Source organism: Micromys minutus, assembly GCF_963924665.1.
Source record: "Micromys minutus genome assembly, chromosome: 27".
Taxonomy (NCBI): Eukaryota; Metazoa; Chordata; class Mammalia; order Rodentia; family Muridae; genus Micromys; species Micromys minutus.
The window spans coordinates 15,595,736-15,617,149 of NC_137962.1; the positions used below are offsets into that span (position 1 = coordinate 15,595,736).

Here is a 21,414-nt window from a genome sequence, read left to right on the forward strand (position 1 = left end):
TCCCAGGGTCACTCCAAATATGGGACAGTGTCTTCCCTACCTCACCTTGGATGCAGTTCGCACCCAGAAAGGAGTCACTTAAAAAGGTGCAGAAGTGTTTTAGCAGAGTCTCTGTGCCCAAGTGCCCTGTGTTTCCAGGAGTGATCAGCTTGTCCTCCATACATATTGACCTTCCAAATCAGATACTCTTCCCTCAGTAACTATGCCAGATGCCAGGCAGGTGACAGTGAGACCCTTCAGACAGGTCACTGCAGCATCACAAGAGAGACTGCAAAGATACCCAAAGACTGATGGGGACAGAACAGGGCAGAACAGGCACTAAGAGAGGTGCTGAGTGCAAGGATGGATGTTAGGACCAGACGCTGCTTTAGTTCTCAGGAAAGGAGGCTTCACAGAGCTGCCCCGCCCTGTGACATGCTCCCATCGGACCCGAGCTCAGCTGACATCAGCTTATTTTATCTAAGTTCTCTGAAAAGAGCACACATATCTCCTGATCATGAAGAACACAAAGACACCAGATCAAAGGCAACTCGGCTGTGGGGGACTGTAACATGCTCAGGAGACTGACATGTTCAACAAAGAGGCCATGGGACCAAAGTGCCACCTCTTAAGGAAGCGCTGCTAACTTCTAGGTCTCACACAGAGACCAGGGGAACACATGCCACACTACACACTGAATACAGCAGGTGGCCAATCCCTGGCCTCAACAGCTACTGTTGCCAGGTCACCAACCACAGCTCAGGCACACACTTGGTGGCAACTGATACTCCTGGGGTCACACCACGGTGGACTGCCCAAGTCAGGGCTCTCAGCCTCCTCATTATTCAGATTTCAACCACAACACAGTGGCCGTGTCACTCCCAGCTACAGACTATTCCCTGGCAGCCCAGTGCAGAAGCCCTCACACACTCCACGAGGAGCTGGAGACCAGATAACGGTGGCCTACAGCAGAGCAGGACGCAGCGCTCAGATGGCAGCTGGAGGGAGAATAGAGGACAGAAGACGAACTAAGGATGGTGCTGGTGACAAGCCGCGAGTCATGAGAGCATTTGGGACTGTGTGTCGGCCCTGACAGGACAGAGAAAGGAATGAAAAGGCAACCAAGTGGGTTGCAGGGCCTGAGATGGGAGGAGCCGGGCACAGGGCAGGGTGAGAGCAAGAGACAAGGAAGCCGCTCCTGTGTGCACACACCTTAAGTACCCGGGATAACCAAACGCCCAGCTCCCGTCAGTAATATAGAAGGATAAATACCATGAGCACATCGGGACACCCCACCAGCAGTGAGCCCCCAAGCGCCCGGCTTATGGCTTCTAACCTCACCCCACTGAAGGAGTGGACCGAGGCGGGAGGAGAGCCAACGGTGGCAGTCAGCAGTGATCACACCTAAATGTGAAAGACAGGATAACAGGTAAGACAGATGAGAACTGCCATCGTCCCACGACACAACCCAGGGGTCGTGCTGGAAAGGGCTAAGGACACAGACAGGTCCTGTGTCACAAGGGCGCACAGCAAGGTGCTTCCAGATGAGTCCCAGCTACACCCTTGTTGAAAGCTGCATTCATTTCCGAGATTAAGGAACTATGCTTCTGCTCAAGGCCTGGTTTCCATCCCCAGCAGGAGGGAAAGAGATGAACAACTCAGCAGATGGGGACGGTGGAGCTGCACCGCCCCTGACACAGGACATCAAGCATGGACCGGCTTTAGATTTTCTCCTCTACCTTTCTGAACATTTGAATTTTGTTCACAACTAAAAGCCCCATACCACTCCCCCCCCCCAATTTATAAACAACCTAGCCAGGATCTTGGAACACAGCTGCCTCCCAAGAGCTATTGCAACCACACCCATGAATCTATCCATCCCAACCTGGCTCCCCGTCCTTCATCCTTTGAGATGGAGCAGGTCGAACCTAAAGCCCCTTTTTCTATCCTGCCTCCCTCTGTCTCTCAGTCCCCTCAGGCCGAAAGCTGTACCTAGTTTCCTACCTATGTTCACTTACTCTGTGAGGTCCACTTGTGGTCATCCACGCATGTGGGAGTGACCCAGGGTTCCCATTTGTGTGTGGCTTTCCACTGATGGGGCAGGAGGCAGCTTGCATTCAGCAGCACAGGTCTAGCAGCAAATACTCAGCCCCTAGGACCCAGATAGGATCCTGGACTCTTAGGGTCCTGCCAACCATTCATCTAGTGTCCAGGCTACACATTCTGCAATGTGCTCTAATGAGATAAGTGCACCTTATCTCTCTTTGGTACATCTTTAAAAAGTATGAAGGCTAATAAAGACTTACTAAAGAGCATCACTTTCTAAACCGGGCCTGGTAGTCCACACCTGTAATCCCACAACTCACAAGACAGGAGAATCGGTTCAGTGTGCCCTGGCTACAAATTCAGTTCAAGGCCATCTTCAGACAAGACCCTGTCTCAACTTCCCTTCCCAGATAAAACAACAACAGCCTTCACTTTCTGAGACTCTGAAATGCCAGTGAAGCACGGCAAAGGACAGTGGCACTTGTGCAGGATGACAGCAGGCAGAGGCAGTGTCCAGTAAATCAGCTCCCATAAAAACGGTGAGCCACAGAAACCACACGTGTTCAGAGGTCCACACTGACCACAGCTGGGAGAGAAGACCCCAAAGGCACAGTAGGTGAGCGGAGGGGAATCCATCCCTTAGAGTATTACATGCTAACTAACAGAAAAGGAAGTTCGGAACTCAAGAATTACTGCAGACTCCCTTGAGCTATGGGTTCAAGACCAGCCTGGATAACTAGCAAGAACCAGCCGAGAAAGGAGATTGGGGCTGGGGAGAAAGACAGAAGCAAAGTCCCGGTACATGTTGAAACAATCTTAAGGGCAGACTGCTAAGCAAAACACCATGTATTCATGACTGTTCATAAGGAAGGTCCAGTAAGGCAATTCCGTATCCAATCAGTCTTGGTTTCCAGAGTCTGGCAGGAGGGTTGGCTTAGGAGTAGGCATTGGAGTCTGTACACCTAACTAAAGACTAGAGGGCTACCTGTGGGCGTGGTCCGACTTCTGGCTACTCTGTGGATTATTCTACTCTTCTTCTCTTTCAATCCCCTAACGCTAGGTAGGAAAGAAATTCTTGAATAAAGTCAGAGGTAGGAGATGGGGCAACATTAATTATTGTTGGACGACTTCCTGCTGATTAGAGGCGTCGAGTTCGATCTTTACCTAAGAAATTGGGACATCTAATTTCTTCTCTTTGCTTATGTACTTGACAAACCACAGCCAACAGCATCCAGCCACCAACCAGCCCTTTCCATAGGGGTTCTAGCATTTATGTATCCCCTTCGACGTCCACAGAATTCCAAATGACACACATCTGCAGAAACTATCTGAAGCTGGCAAAACCATGTTCTTGCTAGAGCAAGAGGCAAATCATAGTGACCAGCTGTGGACACACTGAAGCAGCCCTATATCCCACACCTGAGGTCAGAGACAAAAAAATTCCTATTATTTCTATGTTTTTAAAAAGAAACCAAAATTTTCACCACATGTGTTATTTGAGCGCTGGTACCTGTGGATGCAGACAAGATCTTCCTCGAGCCTTCCGGTGTGGGCGCTGAGAATGGAACCCAGATTCTCAACAAGAGCAGTATGTGTTCTTAACCATTGAGCTCCCTCTCCAGCCCCTTCAATGGTTAAATGTGTTACATAAACGTCGCTATTTTTTTTTTTTTTTTTTTTTGGAAAGGCTGTCATTTTGAAAGTGCTTCCCTGCTCTGAAGCACCAATCTTTCTTCTCCTCACTGTTCACAATGCAGACCCACTTGAACGGATGAGAGCGATGCACTGCACTGCACCGAGTCCTGCTGGGTCAGACTAGGGTGAGGGCCAGGAAGGACCTGCCACAGGCCAGTAGGAGCTCCAGGCACCATCCCAGAGGCCGGGACTGAAGTACTAGAAGTAATGGCAGCTGCCTGCCCAGAGTCTAAGGTTTGTACATAGGGTGGATGACTTGGCAAGATTCTTAATACATGTCATTCCACATGAACTGAAAAATACCTCGTTCAATAAAATTGTTCACAAATAAAAGAAATGCATTTCAAATGTTCTTTAGAGTAACACTTGGTACCTGCAGCGAGCTTGTGAGGGTTGCCCTTGCACGCCCTGGGGCGGGCATCATCTCTCCACCCTCCCTGTGGCAGAAGATAAGTGTCCTGCCCTCTCTTGAGAAATGAGGCCCAGGGCTCAGTCTCCTGTGAACACCGAGGCCACTCCTTGCCACCGCAGGCAACTAGCATCCTCTAGGGAGGGGTGACCCAACAGAATGAAATTCAACTCCCCCCAGAGGCCAATCTAGTTCTGCATTTGCTTGACGCCATGCACACACATGCACACACATGCACCGCCTCACATGACACACATGCACCACCTCACATGCACACACATGCACCACCTCACATGCACACACATGCACACACATGCACACACCACACATGCACCACCACACACTCCTCAGCATCTCTTCCACTTTTTTCACAGTGCTGGTTTTCCAACCCCTCCCCCAAACACCACCATCCAGGGAGACCAGGCTCCCCAGCCAGGGCTCCCAGAGCCCAGGGATAATTCCCCAGATCATATCCCCAGTTTGGACACTGTGTTACTGTCCTAGTCTTCACAAAAGGAGCCTCTTGTCTAGCTGTTCCCAAGCCTTGTGGCTTCAGGTGCTTAAAAATGCCACAGCACAGTTGCCATGGCATTTCTGGAACTCCTTAATGGTAACAACCCTAATGCTGAAGGATGGAGCAGACAAGCTGCGGTTATAGAACAGTGGTCCTAGATTACATCGTTAAGCCTTTTCAGAGAAGAGGGGCAGGTAAGCAGACAGACAAGCAGATAAACTTAACCATCTGAGAGACTCCGTTTATCTTCCATCTCCTAGACTGTGAAAGGCAGGGATGGTCCTCATAGGCCTATCCAACCCAGGCTTCTGGCCCCACTGCACTCCTGGCAGCAGCAGTAGTGGAAGCTTGGGGCTCTTTTCCTACCTTCTCAGAGCCCATACTCACAGTCCCTCACCTGGGAATCCCAGGCCTCTTCCATCACCTGGGCATGTCCTGGGTCCTCAGCGTGCAGGTGGAGAAGGCTGACCGAGCACCAGCTGTGGGGGCCCAAAGCCTTGCCCACATCATCTGGCTTTTCCAAGCTCAGATCCAGCACTCACCCCAATGTCAGACTGCTCTGTCGGCACTCCAAACCCAGTAACCCAACCCTCACCCCAAAGCCTGCAGATCATTACTCCTTGCTTCGCCACTGGCATACAAGTCAGGACACCCTGAAATCTGGCCTCTCTTCCTGCCATGGCCATGAAATTATTGTTTCCTGACAGTGGTCATGATGATACAGCCAAACTCAATGCCTGTCTAGCTGGCCCATGTGCTGGATTCACACTCAGACTTCATGAAGTGCGCAGACCATAGTCCTCACTGCCTGCTAGGATGATGCAACGCTGGCTCAACTCCTTCCAGCCCTGGAGCGGTTTGAATAAGAAATGGCCCAGGCTGTGGCCTGCTTAGAGGAAGCTACAGCTGGGGTTAAGGGCATAAAGACTATTTCCATGTTGTTCTGCTTCATGCTTGTAAATGTTTGAAAATCTGAGCTCTCAGTTTCCTGTTCCTGGTGCCATGCCTCCTCACCATTATAGACTCTGACCCTCTGGAACCATAATCCCCAAATAAACCCCCTTCGGTAAGTTGTCTTGGTCATGGTGCTTCATCTCAGTAAAAGAGAAGTAACTAATGTGGCCCACAACCCATCATCACCTCCTCCCCCCAGGTGAAGGCTGGGAGAGCTCACAGAACAGTCCCCAAAGCTAGCCCAGGGAGCCTGTCACCTCCCCCACGAGTTCTGTCATTCCTCCCACAACTGTAAAAAACGGGTCCATGCAGACCTAGAGAGATGAATCAGTTAAGGACACTGGGTGCTCTTCTAGAAGACCAGGGTTCAATTTACCAGCAACCACACGGCAGATCACAGCTGTAACTCTACCCAATACCCTCACACAGATGTACAAGCAAACAAAACATCAATGCACGTGAAATTAAAAGAAAAAGATAAACAATAAAATTTAAGTCAAAGGGGGGAAGGTTTGTGGGTCACTCCACTCAAAGTGGGTCCCATCAACCAACCACCTATAATTTTTCTTTTCACTCCTGTACCAGTATGGCTGCCAGCAGCTGCCCAAACACACGTGTGAGTGAGTAAGCACTGTTGGAGGACCTGTCCAAAGGCCTGACATCCTCAGCTCTTGGGTAGCAGTTTCTGCCCAACATTCTCTGGCTCCCACAGATATTAACATGGCTTTCCATGGTCCCATACATAGTATTATATCCTAGGCCCCGATTCCTCTCTCTTTAAACCATTGGCACCATCCAGCGGCCTGATCCCCAAGTCAACTCCTCAACCCCTCGCTGCACAAAGTGACTCAAGCTGCCCCTGGCCACTTCATCTCCAGTGACCCATTCAAGATGCTTCCAAGGATCAGCCTCAGGTGAGCTCCCTGGGAGTCAGGACCAGCAGAGACAAGCAGCCAACAGCACCTGTGCAGACACACACGCAGCATGGGGAGGCAGATATTTTAATGCCCTTTGCATCACATAAGAGATTCTGCTCGGTCTTAAACATGTCTTAGAACTGTCTGGCTGAAACTCAGATCTGTCTCGGCGCACGAACTACACTTGCAGGCAACAGTGTAGTCCTAGCTCTGCAGACGAAGCTTCAACATTGACTCTGGCCGGCCCTGGCTGGCTGCCTTGAGTAACCACCAATCCTGATAGAACGATTTCAAGATGACTGGGGACACATACATATGACTCGCCTTCAGCCTGCACCACAGGGGAAGGAAAAGAATCCAGGTCACAAAGCCCAGAAGGCACGAGCAACCCGGGCAACATCTCACAATCTCCACATGTGGAACTGAGACCAACTCACCATGCGTGCCTAAGAGGACAGACAGGAAGTAGATGAACATGTTTGTCTGTCCACTGCTCCTTCCTCCTATGGGAAGACCAGGAATGGAGTTCCCCACCCAGTGCTGGTTCAGTGCCCAGTCAGAGGCACCTTGTTCCTGGCAGACAGCAGAGTTTCTGGTTGCCTCTCACAGACAGGGTAGGTCCCCTCCTTGGGGCTGCAGCGGCACATTTTGGTACAGCATCTCAGGGACACATGTGCACCTTCAGGCATCAGGAGGACTCCAGATGCACCAGGTGTGAAACAAGTGTATGCAATGGGGGGGGGCATTGCTCCTGAGCCCCCAAGCCTGACTTAGGTATAGCCCTCTGGGTCTGTCTGTAGTCCCAGTACCTCACTTGACTGCAGAAAGCTCCCAGTTTGAAGGAAAAATCCTGCACAGCTCTGCTGAATGAACAATAGATAGGAGAGCCCAGTGTCTCAAAGAGCAAGGGGACTAGGGTTTGGTCTTAAGAGGTGAAAGGGGAAATTGGTTGTAGCTTGAGACTATGTCACCAGAGCAAGAGCTTCACTTTAGCCACCCAAAGTGAAAAGATGGCACAAGGCAGCAGGCTGGGTCTGGGCCAGCCTGGCCTTACTGCCCTTGAGATAGTGTGTTGGCGGGGCAAATCAGCAGGGTGCACAGGACAGTTGTGCTAGATAAAGGGAGAGAGCACAAAAGACAGAGAGCAGCTCCTCACCTCACAACCGAGCCCAAAACTGGGGAAAGAAAAAGCCATCTTGGGCAACAGCGTCATCCTGGCTTTGACTTTCTATGTGTTGAATGGCATGTGCTGAAAGTGTAGCAACAGGCCATGTAGAAATAGGCTCCTGGGCTGCAGAGATGGCTCAGCGGCTAAGAGAACCAGCTGTGCTTCCATAGGTCCTGAGTTCAATTCCCAGCAACCACATGGTGGCTCACAACCATCTATAATGGGATCTGATGCCCTCTTCTGGTGTGTCTGGAGACAGTGACAGTGACTGTGTTCATACAGATTTTTTTAAAAAGAAAAGAAAGGTCTCCTGCTGCAACTATGAATTTTACATTCAAAGTGACCTGTGCAAAAAAAAAAAAAAAAAACAAACAAACCACTCAGGATGATGCATACGAGCAGGTGGGGGTCTCCCAGCCTCTCCAGACAGGAAATCGGGCAGGAGGACTCTGAAGGCCAGGCAGATGGGTAAAGCTGGTATGATGGCAAACATTCGATCTCCCCTAAGGGAACATAAGCAAATTGAGAGCCAGCCCAGCCTATACCATAAGATGCTGTTTCCAAAAACCAAAACCAAGATTTGGAAAACAGGAAAGCAAATGTACATATTCTACTAACTTCATACTCTACCATCAACGGAAGCGGCTGGACATGAATCAGCAGTTAAGAGCACTTGCTTATAGGGAGGACCCAGGTTCAATTCCCAGCACCCACATGGAAACTCACACCTGTCTGTGGCTCCACTTCCAGACCTGATGCCCTCTTCTGGCCTTTAGAGCAATGTACACACGCAGTACACATACATACACGCATACATACATACACCAACGTACATAAGTACAAATAAATCTAAAAAGCAAGCCAATTGCAACCATGTTTCTGAAGCCATGGCCCTGGTCTACCATCACAGCAGGCGGTGCTCAATACACACCTTCACCAGCCCATCATGGTGACCTGTAATCCCAAGACTCAGGAAGATGAATTTGAAACTCCTGGGCTATACATTCCCACCCTGTCTCAGAAAGGGGGCCGAGGGACTCCCTGTATTCTGTGCACACAGCACGTCGATAAAATGACAGGTCTAGAATGTGTTTTAGAATGTGAAAGGGGAAAGGGACGGCTGACAAGGTGGGAGAGCTGACAACTGCAGCAGAAACAAAATCCTTTGACACCTGGCTTTCACGTTTGTAAAATTACTTCACAGTAGAAACTTTGAAACACCATGTGCTACATTTCCCACAATAACAATTCATAAAATTAAAAGAAAAAGAGAAACATTTTTATCATGCTGGCAGCCCCAGCCTTTTTAATTGTAAAGAATAAACCCAATGGTGTTGACAGAGAAACTCAAAAGTTACAAAATGTTGCTTCTCACAAAGAACGTGTAAGTGAAAGCTTTTACATCTTTTCTCCTGAACACTTATTTAAAATCCCTCCACAAGTGCTCAGCCACCCGGCTGTGTGTTCCAGCTGTTGGCAGCGTTTTCCCTGCGGCACACAGGGCGCCAGGCTGCAGTGGTACCCTCAGACAAAACTGTGAATTGGGGAGAATGAGGAGGGGGAGGGGCTAACTGCTGCCATTGCAGACAGCGGAAGATCAAAGACCCAGTCCAGATTGGCAACTCTCAACCCAATTTCCACTGTCACAGAGGTTATTTTATAGCAAAGACTCCTGGGCTATAATGCAGGAGGCTAAGCTCCACCCAGACATCCTTGGGTAGTGAGACCTACCTAGAACCCAGTATCTAGGAAGCTTCGAGGCGGGTAGAGAATTTACCTACCCTAAACCACTAACCTTTCCCAATAGCACAGGAAAGAAAAGAAAAAAACCTGTCAGGTTCAGAACCTTGCCCCCGGCCCCATGCTACTAACCCCACACTCGTAACTGTATTTGTAACAGACACAATAAGAACCCACTGTGAATTCTATTTTTAATGTTAATTTACTAAGTCTTTACTTCCCATCAAGCTCAGAAACAGCGAAACTCTTTGTAACTGTTTTATAATTCAGACCCAATGGCCTTCCATTCTTCCGGACTTGGAAATATGGAGTCTCTTTGAAGAGATTTGGGGGAGGGGGGTCCTTGTAAACAAAATTAAAAGCCTTGGGATGTACAATAAACCGGAGCTGCACTCCAGCCTTGCAATTACAGCACACTGGCCCACCTGAAACTTGGGTTCCTTCCCAGCCTGCCATTAGCCAAGAATTACCCTACAGGCATCTCTTTTCTCACCCAAGGCTTTCTGGTTAGAGGGGACTGTCTCTCCCTTAGGCCACAATGCGGAGGCCCACGCAGCAGCAGCCATCTTCAAAGCTGCCAGTGACCAAAATGAACCGGTTGATTCAGGCGGCTACCGCATTCTTTTTTAAAAGGCAACAAGATCCGCTGGCAGAACACACAGTAGGCTCTTACTTCCACCCTACCTGGGAACTCCCGGGTCTAATCCACACCAAGCAAATACTTCCAACAGTGGGTCAAGGTCAAAGGGACTGGGAAAACACTTCTATAGGAGAGCTCAAACAGGTTGCCCTAATGCTCCCTGGCTCCCGGATGTTAAAGGGCTCTTAAACCTCTCTGAGCCTACACTGCCTGTCTTCAGAAAGGCCCACTGTGGCAAGCTGAAAGGATCAATACGCAAAATAGAGAAAAGCCTGGCCTCGTCCACAAGGAAGTCACTGGAAACTGGCACTCTGGAAAAAACGTTCAGATTCGAAGCTGAGGTTTGCTAGGTTCCTCCACAGCGCTGAGCTGCTGAGCTGGTGGGTGGGGGTGGGGGATTCCCAATCTGGCAGGAGGCTGCCCTGGCCATTTCGCAGGGGAGCGCCAGACCCCAACATCTATCCCCAGGACCCGGGCACCTCCCAAGCGCAAGGTTAAAAGGGTCTTCAAATCGCTGGGAAGCCCTTTAACGCATTTAGAAGTTGGTCAGTGGGCATTCGAGGAGCCCTATGACATCAGGAGAGGAGGCGCACTAGGCTCCGGAGCAAGCACCATAGGGAACCCGGGAGGATCTGGGAGGCTTCCAGACCCCACAGTGAAGAAGTCTAGGGAGGCCCCAGGGCCGAACCACTAGGTCAGGTGGGCAGCAGGGAGGGCCCGCGGGCGCCAAGTACAGCCTGGCGGACAAAGGGGGGCAGGCTGAGCCCGAGCAAGCGGCGGGGCAGCCGGGAAATGGAGCCACGTGCCTGGCGGGAGAAGGCGAAAAAGCCTCCCAACACTTGTTTTCTCAACCCCTCGAGTAAACCGCCCTCCACTCTGCTCGAGAAGCGGGGTGGGAAAATGCGTTCGTGTTTTTAAGTTTTCTGGAACTTTTCCAGAGAAACGGGCACGCTGGTTCGGGAAGGGGGTGCCACGGCGGCCACCCGCTCCTCTAGGGAATCGCAGGGCGATTAACACTTGAATGGGGAGGGCGGCTGCCCGGGGCCCCGGGGTTCGGTTCCCGACCCGTCCAGCTCCCCGCCTCGGGCCCCGCATGCTGGGCCCCACAGCTATGCGCCTGGGGACGGAGGGAGGAGCGCTGCGGGAGGACGGAGACCCGTTGCAGGCCCGGCCTGGACCCCCCCTACATGTCCCGGCCGCGCTGCTCCGGTGCACTGGGCCTCCCGGCCCCGAGGCCCTGCCCGGCCGCCCCGAGGCTACGCCGCGGCCCCACAGGCCCCGCCGCCCTCGCCCGCCCCGCCCGCCAACCGCCAACCGCCGCGGCACGAGTGCGGGGCGCCGCGAGGACTCACCGGGACCGGCTCCCGAGTACATGGTGGCGCTGCCGAGGGCCGCGGCCGAGGGCTGGCCGCGCGCTCCACGGGCCCCGACGCCGCGACCCGCGAGGAGCCGCCGGCCGCTCGATCCGCCCCGGCGCGGACGCCTCGCAGAACAGGTTTACCCGACGCGGCCGGGGCGGCGGGCGGAGGCGGCGGGAGCGGAGGGGGAGGGGAGGAGGAGGGGCGAGAGGGACGACGAGGGAGGGGACGGCGGGGAGGGAGGGAAGGAGGGGACAGCGGGGAGCGAGGGAGGAGGCGGGGAGGAGGGAAGGTGGCAGGGAGGGGGGGCAGGGGAGGTGGCTGGAGGCGGCGCGCGCCCGCGGGGCAGTGGGATGGGGGTGAGTCGCGGTGGCAGCCCCCCGCGTGGCTGTCCTGAATGAGGGACCCCAGAAGCGACCAGGGGCACGCGGGCCGAGACCTTTCCTCAGACCGAGCGAGGCTACGTCTGGCTTCCGGGCGCGGCCAGCCCAGCACTGCGACCCGACTCGGAGTCCTCCCGCGCCGAGTGGCAGAGCCCCGGCCGCGTCTCTCTGCGCACCCGCCCCTGCACCTCAGCCTGGCTCTTTAAGTTATTAACGAAACGGCGACGGGAAGCTAGCTCCCCACCCAGAGCTTGAACTTGGACGCGGCCAGACCCATGCGCGTGGCCATACCGCCACCTCCCGGCGCGGCTCGACAACCTAGATAATCCTAATAAAGCACCGAGGAAGCCCAGCAAGTTCAAGATTAATTTTATCAGCTGTCAGGGGGCAGATCTAGTCGGGGCTCCCCGCTTTCTGGGCTCAGCCCCCAAGTCCTGCTCTGAGGCTCCCAGACCAGCATGCTCTGTGCACATTTGCCCTTTCCCCATTTGTCTCCGGCATGTGCTCCCAGTCCTGTCCAGCTGTCTCTGCCACCTTTTCTATAGAAGAGGCAGTGTCAGCTTCCGCCTCATCCTGCACGCTTGACAGGAGACAAACGGGGTCCAACTGCAGGGACCCCAACATCGGGGTAGGTTCCATAACCTGTGTAGTGCTCAAAAATAGTCCGGGGAGCAAGAATAGCAGCTCTCCTTCCAATAACCTCTTCCAAAGGAGGAGGCGGAAACTAGATAAAGCACTGCAGGGCTGCCATCCCAGCTACTCGGAAGTCGAGGAAGGAGGATGGCAGTGCAAAATCCAGTCTAGGATACACAGAAGACTTGGGTCCCCCTCCCTCCCGAGTGAGCGACCTTGTGGCCAGCACTTGTGGTGGGTCACCGCTGCTTTAGGGTGGAGACAGGATTTGCTGAACTCGGGAGAGATCTTTGTTCAGAACCAGCCAGGGTAATACAAAACCACTGGAGGGTGGGGCGGTGTTAGACTTCACCCAGTAGTAGAGCACTGCCTGAAGACCAATGAGTCTTTGGGTTCCCTCTCAGCACTGACCCCACACACAAACAAAATCATGAAGTCTGTTTGGGGGGGGGCATGGAATAGGTAGGTTGCCAGGTATCAAGACACCACAAAAACGGAGCATGATTGCACATGTGTTTCTGAGCATGGGGAAGTCTGGGTACACTGGGCATCGCTGCTCATCACAGGGAAGATGGACACTGTGTGCACCCCTTCCAGCGTGGGGTGAGAAAGACAGAGGAGTGTGTCTGCAGATGGGATCCAGTGCAGCAGTGTGCTTGGCCCTGAGCCAACAAGCCAGCATCAGCCTGGCAGCGTGACTTCATCATTGTGAGAGTTCCCAGGCAACCAGGTGAGCTTCCAGGAGGCTGAGACAGTCTAGGAGTCCCTGCCTCTAAGGAAGGGAGGGATGAAAAGATCCCAAACAAGCTAAATTAAAGTAGCCCAGAGATGCCTTTGTAGGTAACACATCCTAAGAACAACCAAGTAGCAACTACTGTGTCAAGCTAGCAGAAAGGGCGGTGTGGAGCAGTCCCTTGGGTACCTGTGGTTGCACCGTGCCATTCCAGGAGCCATGTTTCACTCTGAAGCCCCACAGCTCCGCTCCTGCTTGGCAGCGTAACACTAGGACCTGGGGGAAAAGCTGCAGGCTTTGCAGTAGGATGGAGGCTGGGAACTTTGTTTCCAGGCAGGATAATCTCGGGAAGGCTGGATTGTGTCTCTGCTGAGACCCAACACTGCTCTCTGCTGGTGGATGGATGCCATTGCTTCCTGTCTGTCTCCTTCCGCAGCTAGTGCCCAGTTAAGTCCCGGGCTCACATCCAGCCCAGCAGTAGGATTCAGAGTGCCCTTTTCCAGGGTGCAGCCACCCTCTCCTGCGCTGATGCACCATCCAAAGATCTGCAGACCCACAGCCCAAGCCAAGGACACCATCTCTCCCTCTGACAATTTCATCCCCAAGGCACTTGTTCCCCGCACCCCACCTGCAGAGCAGGAGGTGGTGGGGGGATGCCTTTCTACTGCCTTCTTTCTGGCCAGCAAGGCAAGCTAGGACTCAATTTACAAAGGTGTCTGCTCCTCTCTTGCCTAGAACCTTCTCGGGTTCCCAGTCTGACCTGGCACACAGCATTGGAGGCCTCAGCCCCTCCCAACACAATTCCCACTCTTGTGTTGGGGCTCCTGGTGCTATATGTAGCTACAGACTCAGGCACTTAGAACACTTTGCTCTCCCAGTTTTGATCCATGGCCGCCAAGGAAAGAGAAAAGGGAGTCCGAGGCTCTGCACAAAGCATGCTCCAATGCCAGGGCACTTAAGGGATCAACTTTAGGGGCTATTAGTTCTTCAAGTTGGTGTGGTCATATTTGTAATCCTAGCACTAAGGCAGAGGGATCGAGAAAAGGACCACCCCAAAAAACAGCTAAGTGTGGTATGGTGCATGCCTTTAACCCCAGCACTTGAAAGGCAGAGGCAGGTAGATCTATATGTGTTGGAAGCCAGCCTGGTCTACGTAGTGAGCTCTAAGCTAGCCAAAGCTACGCAGACCTTGTTTCAAAATATGTATTATATAGTAATATATTTTAAAATATACATTAGAAAAAAACAATTTGGGGGCCCCTCTCGTGCACGAGACACTCGTGCCCCACTTTCCAGAGCCCACAGCGAAGCTGTCCCACCCACCCTCAGCAGCCTAGAACCCACGAGTCTTCTTTGACGTGGACATCAGCGGGGAGAGTTGGACAAATTGTTTTAGAATTGTTTGCAGACACTGTTACCAAAGTTGCAGAAATTTTTTGTGCATTGGTTACAGGAGAAAAAGGTACTGGATCCACAACTGGAAAACCTCTCCATTTTAAAGGATGTCTTTTCCACCAAGATAATTAAGAAATTCATGATTCAGGGTGGAGACCTCTCAAATCGGAATGGGACAGGTGGAGAAAGTACGGTGAAAATTTTGAAGATCAGAATTTCCATTGTAAGCATGACCAGGAGGGTTTGCTGGGCACGGCAAATGAAGGCCCCAATACAATGGCTCTCAGTTCTTTATCACAACAGTTCCAACTCCTCATTTGGTTGGGAAACGAGGTGTTTGGTCAAGTAATAAAAGGAGTAGGTGTGGCAAGGGTGCTTGAGAATGTAGAAGTGAATGGTGAAAAACCTTCGAAACTGTGTGATCACAGAACGTGGAGAACTGAAAGAAGAGGATGACGGGAGTATTCCCCAAAGATGGCTCTGGTGACAGCCATCCAGATTTCCCTGAGGATGCAGATATAGATCTAAAAGATGTAGATAAAATTTTATTATATCTGAAGACTTAAAAAACATTGGAAATACTTTTCTCAGAACTGGGAGATGGCTATTAAAAATGTGAAGGTTTTAAGGTACATGGACAGTTCCAAGGCTGTTACTGAGAAAGCAGATATATCCAGACTGCAACCCAGAGCCTTAAGTTGTGTGCTGAATATTGGTGCTTATAAATTGAAAATGTCACATTGGCAGGGGGCAGTTGACAGTTGCTCAAAGGCTCTTGAAATGGACCCTTCAAACACTAAAGCACTCGACAGAAAAGCACAAGGATGGCAAGGATTAAAAGAATGTGATCAAGCACTGGCTGATTGTAAGAAGGAGCAGGAGGTAGTCCCAGGAGATAAAGCCATCTAGGCAGAATTGCTCAGAGTCAAATGATAAAGGCACAGAAAGATAAAGAGACCGCAGTGTATGCAAAAGTATTTGCTTACTAAGGATTAAACCTTCTTTAACTATTATACATTGATTATATAAAGGACAATGTATATCACTGTCTACTTGATCCCTGAAGTGTTTCTCTTGATCTTTGTCATTCTTTACAGAGCAGTGCTGACAGAGGTTCCTACTTAAATAAAGTGTTACAAAATACAAAAATAATAATAATAATTTGGGAAGTATTGAGTCAAACAACACTATCATTTACTGACTGCAATCAAATTAGCAAAGTTTGAAGAATCCTTCTTCTGGGAGAAAACCAGTCCATTTTCTGTTGCTGTAACTAAACACCACAGCCTGAGTCATTTAGAAAGATCCAGAGGTTGGTTTAGCTCAGGGTTGTGGGACATAGCCTCAGAATCTGCTCAGCATGCAAAGAACCCAGCCCTGAGCTATCATGGACAATATGCAACCTGTCCCCAACACACTTACCCACAGAGTCCTCTTGTCCTCTGGGCCACACTAGAACTTTCTGTGGGCCCTGCCAGCTTTCATGTGCTAAGATTCTTGGCATAAAAGTGACGGCACATGCCTTTAATCCAGCACTCTGGCGGCAGAGGCAGGAAGATATCAGAAGCCAGCCTCATCTACAGTGTAGTCCAGGATGGCCAGGGCTACAGAGAGAAACCATGTCTTATCGAACAAACAGAAGTGTTGCTTGTGGCTGGCTGTGGCAGCACATAAATTCCAACATTCTGAGTCTTTATAATGAGTTCCGGGGCTGCACAATAGACCCCATGTCAAAGAAAGAAATCAGAGTAGCACGGTCACAGAGTGGAAGATGTTTGCACAGTATTATAGAGATGCGATGCCCAAGAGTATGTCCTTTGTCTGTATATAATATGTATCTCCAATGATAGAGACTGCATCTGGAATATATAAGGGTCTAAAAAAGGAAATAAAAGGGACTGGAGAGATGGCTCAGCGGTTAAGAACACTGTTCTTCCTGGGGTCTTGAGTTCGATTCCCAGTAACCACACGGTGGTTCACAACCATCTGTAATGGGATCTGATGCCCCCTTATGGTGTGTCTGAAGACAGTGTACTCATGTACATGAAATAAATAAATCTTTTAAAAAGGTAATAAAAGTAACAACACAACAGGAAAACTGGCAAAAGACTTGAGATGCTTCAGAGAAGAACGTAAAGGGTCAATAGGTTTGTGGAAAGAGTACTAGGCTCACAGGCAGCCACAGTAGGCACTACTACTGCCTGCTGGTCCTGAAGCTGGGGAGAGGTAATGGCACAGAGCCCGATCTCAAACACCTTCTCCAACACCCAGCCCACAATTTTTACATCACTGTGTCACTCACTGTTTAACCTAGGTCACCCATCCCTGTCTCTCCCCTTGCCCTGTAATTCCTCCTGAAATCAGCTCCACACAGGGTTGACCCCTCCTCCTAACAAGGTTCCACACTTTGCCAAAGACATTTGCCTGTGTCTTGTTACCGTAGGGGTCAAGATGAACTCTGATGCAGTGCGTTAGACCTTCATGCCCTTTTGTATGTTAGGGACAGCTAGCCCACCTGTAGCAGCCTTAACACCAGCAGTCATGACCCTGCAGGGCCAGCCCATTGCAGGAAGAGTCAAAGCATCTGTGTGGGGCTTGGGCTCTGTGTTTACCCCTGTGACGGTGTGTGAGGCTCAGCCCCCTCGGTCAAGCCACTGGGAGTTCTAATCGTGTGTGTTCCATGTGCCTGAGGCATGGGAATGCTGTCAGGGTTGGGAGTGCAAAACAGGCCAGTGGATGGACCGAGAACATAAGCAGACACTATAAGAGGGGTTCCAACCTTGCCCATGTTCTGTTTCCAATCCCTGCCCTTCCCCTACAGTTCTAATTGAGTACCTGGCACTGTCACCCTGTGGATTTGTGGGGCAAGTGATAGCTTCAGACCCCTTGACTGTGTGCACTCCAACTCACGCTAAAGTCCTCACCCAAGAGAAGACCATGAGTGCACACCTACTGTCCCAGCACGTGGGGCTGGAGCCATGGCACCAAACAGCCTGGGCTACACAGACCCCCATCTCAACAGAAACCCAGGAGTGCTACTCTGCTCCTTCAATTACACGAGGATGTAGTAAGAAGGCGTCACCTGCAAATCTGGAGTAGTTATCACCAGACACTAGTATTCCTTTGTTTTGTTTGGGACAGGGTTTCTGTGTAGCCTCAGATGTCCTAGAACTCAGAGATCCACCTGGCTCTGCCTCCTAGGATTAAAAGTGTGTGCTATCACCCACCAGGCTTCCTTCCTTTGTTTGTTTTGAGACAAGGTCTAATGAAGCCCAGGTAGGTCTCAAATTCACCAAATAAATAGCTGAGGCTCCCACTTGAACTTCTGATCCTCTTGCCCCCCCCCCCTTTATGACCACACCCGGCTGTCTTTCCTTTCCCTTGGTTGCTTTACTATTCCTTTCTCCATTCCATCCTCTGTCTTACTAGAGAGCCTCAGCCTCCCCCGTAGGTCTATACACGAGTAGACCCTCGGTCCACTGCTCCACTTTCTGTTGTGTTTAAGCCATGATCTGTCCCATTATGTAACTATGGATTGAGGCACTTTTACTGGGCTCTTAAAATGAGAAGGGAAGGGCTGGTGGTGGGGCTCAGTTGGTAGAGGACTTGCCTAGCATGCACAAAATCCCTGGGTTCTATCCTTAGCACCACATGAATCTGACATGGTGACCCATGGTTGAAGTCTAAATTCTGAGGAGGTGGAGGCATGAGAACCAGGAGTTGGAGGTCACCCTGGACTATGTGGGAAGCTTGAGGCCAGCCTGGGATATAGGAGGTAAATAGATATATTTAGTTCCCAGCCTGCCCGCCCGGCATCTCAGAACTCTAGCTCGAGGGGATCTAATGCCGTGTGCATAGCCTCACAGACAAATTTACAAGTAAGAATAAAATAAATTGGTTTTGGGTTTTTTTTTTTTTGTTTGTTTGTTTGTTTTTGTTTCTTGAGACAGTTTTTCAGTGTAGCTCTGGCTGTTCTAGAACCCACTCTGTAGACCAGGCTGGCCTCGAACTCACAGGGATCTGCCTGCCTTTGCTTCCCAGGTGCTAGGAATAAAGGCATGCATCACCATTGCTCTGCATAAATAAATCTTTAATAAATAAAGTTTCACTTTAAAAAGATGAGAAGAGGGAACTGGAGAGATGGTTCAGTGGTTAAGAGCACTGGCTGCTCTTCCAGACGTCCTGAGTTCAATTCCCAGCAACCACATGGTGGCTCACAACCATCTGTAATGGGATCTGATGCCTTCTTCTGGTATGTCTGAGGACAGTGACAATGTACTAACATACATTTTTTTTTAAATGAGTCTTGCTCTGTCTCTGGACAAGCAAACTGAGTAGTAGGAGCCTGTGGCAGACTTTGTGGGTCCTGGGATGGCTCTGTCACAGTTAGCAAATGTGGCTGTGAGGTCTAGGGCCCTCAGCTGCATGTTCTAGGAACTCTTGTAAGCTCTTCATCCTACAGATGGGAAACTGAGGCAGAGGGACCACACAGCTGGCGCTGAACCCTGCTGCCTGCTCTAAAGTGCAGCACTTCCCGAGAGGCTCTGGGGCAGTCCTCCTGAGATGCTGTCTCTAGGCTCTTCCTGAACCTAGGTCTGAATGTACTCGGCTCCTCCATAAGCTACCACACATTAAACTGACACATGCGGTATTGCATTGGTTTCAGTCCTTACAAAAGGACACCTTCTACTGAAACATAAAGCTATTATCCCTGTAAAGGATGAAGGCAGCTGGGATAAAGACGGGATGTGAAGGTCCTGTCACTCTGATACCCGAGGCTCCATTCTTGGATGTGTAGACTCCGAGCAGAGCTCGAGCGCTGGGAACTTTCATACCCACCTTATCTCCTCAGAGAACTCATTCATCCGAAGACTACGTGTTTGTGGTGGCTTATGTATGCATTGCAACACTCAGAGGCAGAGAGACAGGAGGATCTCTCTAAGTAACAGGTCTGCCAGGCTATGCTGTGGAGTTCTTTGGGGGTAAGGGGGTTTCAAGACAGGGTTTCTCTGTGTAGCCCTGGCTGTTCTGAAACTGGCTCTGTAGCACAGGCTGGCCTCAAACTCAGAGATGTACCTACCTCTGCCTCCCAAGTTCTGAGGTTGAAGGCACATACCCATCTTACATAGTGAATTCTAAGCAGAACCAGTCAGGTGGCTCAGTGGGTAGAGATTCCTGCCATGAAACCTTATGACCCGAGTTCCACCCCAGAACCATCGTAGAAGGAGGGAACAGGCTCTTTCCAACTTGTCCTCTGACCTCCACACATGAGTCATGAAAGGTGGGGACATGTGTGGTACACATACATGTACAGATACACCAAAATGTAACACAGCATATATATTTTTAAGAGCCAACAATAAAAGTAATATATAAGGGCTGAGGATAGATCTCAGTGGTAGAGTACGTGCCTAGTATGTGTTAAGACCTTGAGTTTAATCTTTGGCACGGAAAAAAAGTGTGTGTGTGTGTGTGTGTGTGTGTGTGTGTTCATACACACGTGCATGGGCAAACTGGAATTGCAGACTTTCCTGCAAGGCTCCAAGTACAAGAAAAACAGTTAATATGTGATCAGATGTTTATCAGTGCACAGGGACTGTTGTCTTCACTGTAAACTTGACTCCAAAGATGCCCAGGTCACTAGTAAGGTATAGTCTAAAGGTCTGTGACGGTGTCTATTTCATCCCGTGGGGTCCCTGGTGTGAATGACTGCAGGGAGGTGGTGCAGCTCTGCTGGGAACCTGGGTCACCAGGTGTGATTCTGAAGCCTACATGGTGCCTGTCTGTGGTTGAGCTGCTGCGTGGATCGGGATAGGGGTCTTTGACTGTTCTTTGCTCATTCTTCATTTTCCCTGCATGAGGACAAAGGGAGCTCAGGAGGAAGTTATATCAAAGTGACTCCGTTCTCTGAGCCCTTCCAGCCTAAGGCCAGAACCCTAGGCAACCTCCTTCCCACAGGCGCAGACAGACCTAAAGCTGGCTCACTGGTGTACTCCCAGGGCAGGGAAAGCACAGAGCTGGAAACCAGGCTTAGGTGTTTGCAAGAAGGGGTTGGGGAAGAGAATGCCCTGCCCCACAGCCTAGCTCATCCTCTAAGACACTGTGTGATTAGGGTAGGCCTGAGGCTGTACTCAGAGGCCTGTGTGCAGATGCCAACCTGGCCCCAGCTTGGGTCCCACCAATACCACCAAGAGCAGCTTCCCCCTTGTAGCTATAGGCCCCGCCTGGCCTGAGTTGTTCATGGAGCACTGTCCAGCTCTCCAGCTGAGGTAAACACAGCTGCCTCAGCCAACCAAGCAACCAGCAGCCAAGCCTCAGATGTAGAGTCAAAAGCCTTGTTGCAGGAGGATTAATATCAGTGTGAGGCCCGCCTGGGCTACATAGTAATCACCAGCTTGGGCTAAGCATTAGACTATCTTAAAACAGAACAAAGTAAGGCACACATAAAATGACTTAAAGGAGCCAGAAATACAATGTCTTGAAAAGAGACAAAAATCAAGAGCTGTGTGCAAAGGGAATCTCTAGGGACATGAGGAGAAAGGAGTCCCTTGTCCTGGAGTCTAGCTGAGACTACCAGAGTCGGGAAATGAAGCTTAGTTAACTTCTTAAGACCTTTCTCCCTTCCCCAGCTACAAACCTGTAAAATTCTGTAGGGATCTCATCAGAAACCCCATTTATATGGAAAGGGCGCACACTAAGTCCCTTGTGCAAACCTACTGGGCTCCTGGTTTCACCTCATCAGACTAAAAATCTATCCAAGGTATCCACAGATTATCTTGCCCATCAAAACACACACACACACACACACACACACACACACACACACACACGAGAGAGAGAGAGAGAGAGA

At 50.7% G+C, this 21,414-nt stretch overlaps 1 protein-coding gene and 1 pseudogene across 2 annotated transcripts in view; one reads left to right on the top strand and one right to left on the bottom strand.

Annotated features, from left to right (window-relative positions):
- Nucleotides 1-11,544, bottom strand: part of AGO2 (argonaute RISC catalytic component 2) — an 80,210-nt gene extending 68,666 nt beyond the window's left edge. Inside the window, exon 1 of the mRNA XM_080938904.1 lies at nt 11,415-11,544. Coding sequence (XP_080795030.1) covers nt 11,415-11,436 — 22 coding nt within the window. The 5' untranslated portion in view covers nt 11,437-11,544. The remainder of the gene's footprint in view (nt 1-11,414) is intronic.
- Nucleotides 11,435-15,473, top strand: LOC308438135 (peptidyl-prolyl cis-trans isomerase D-like; annotated as a pseudogene). The gene is made up of 2 exons: nt 11,435-11,779; nt 14,507-15,473. The product of its transcript is annotated as a peptidyl-prolyl cis-trans isomerase D-like (transcript).
- Nucleotides 15,474-21,414: the final 5,941 nt, after the last annotated feature.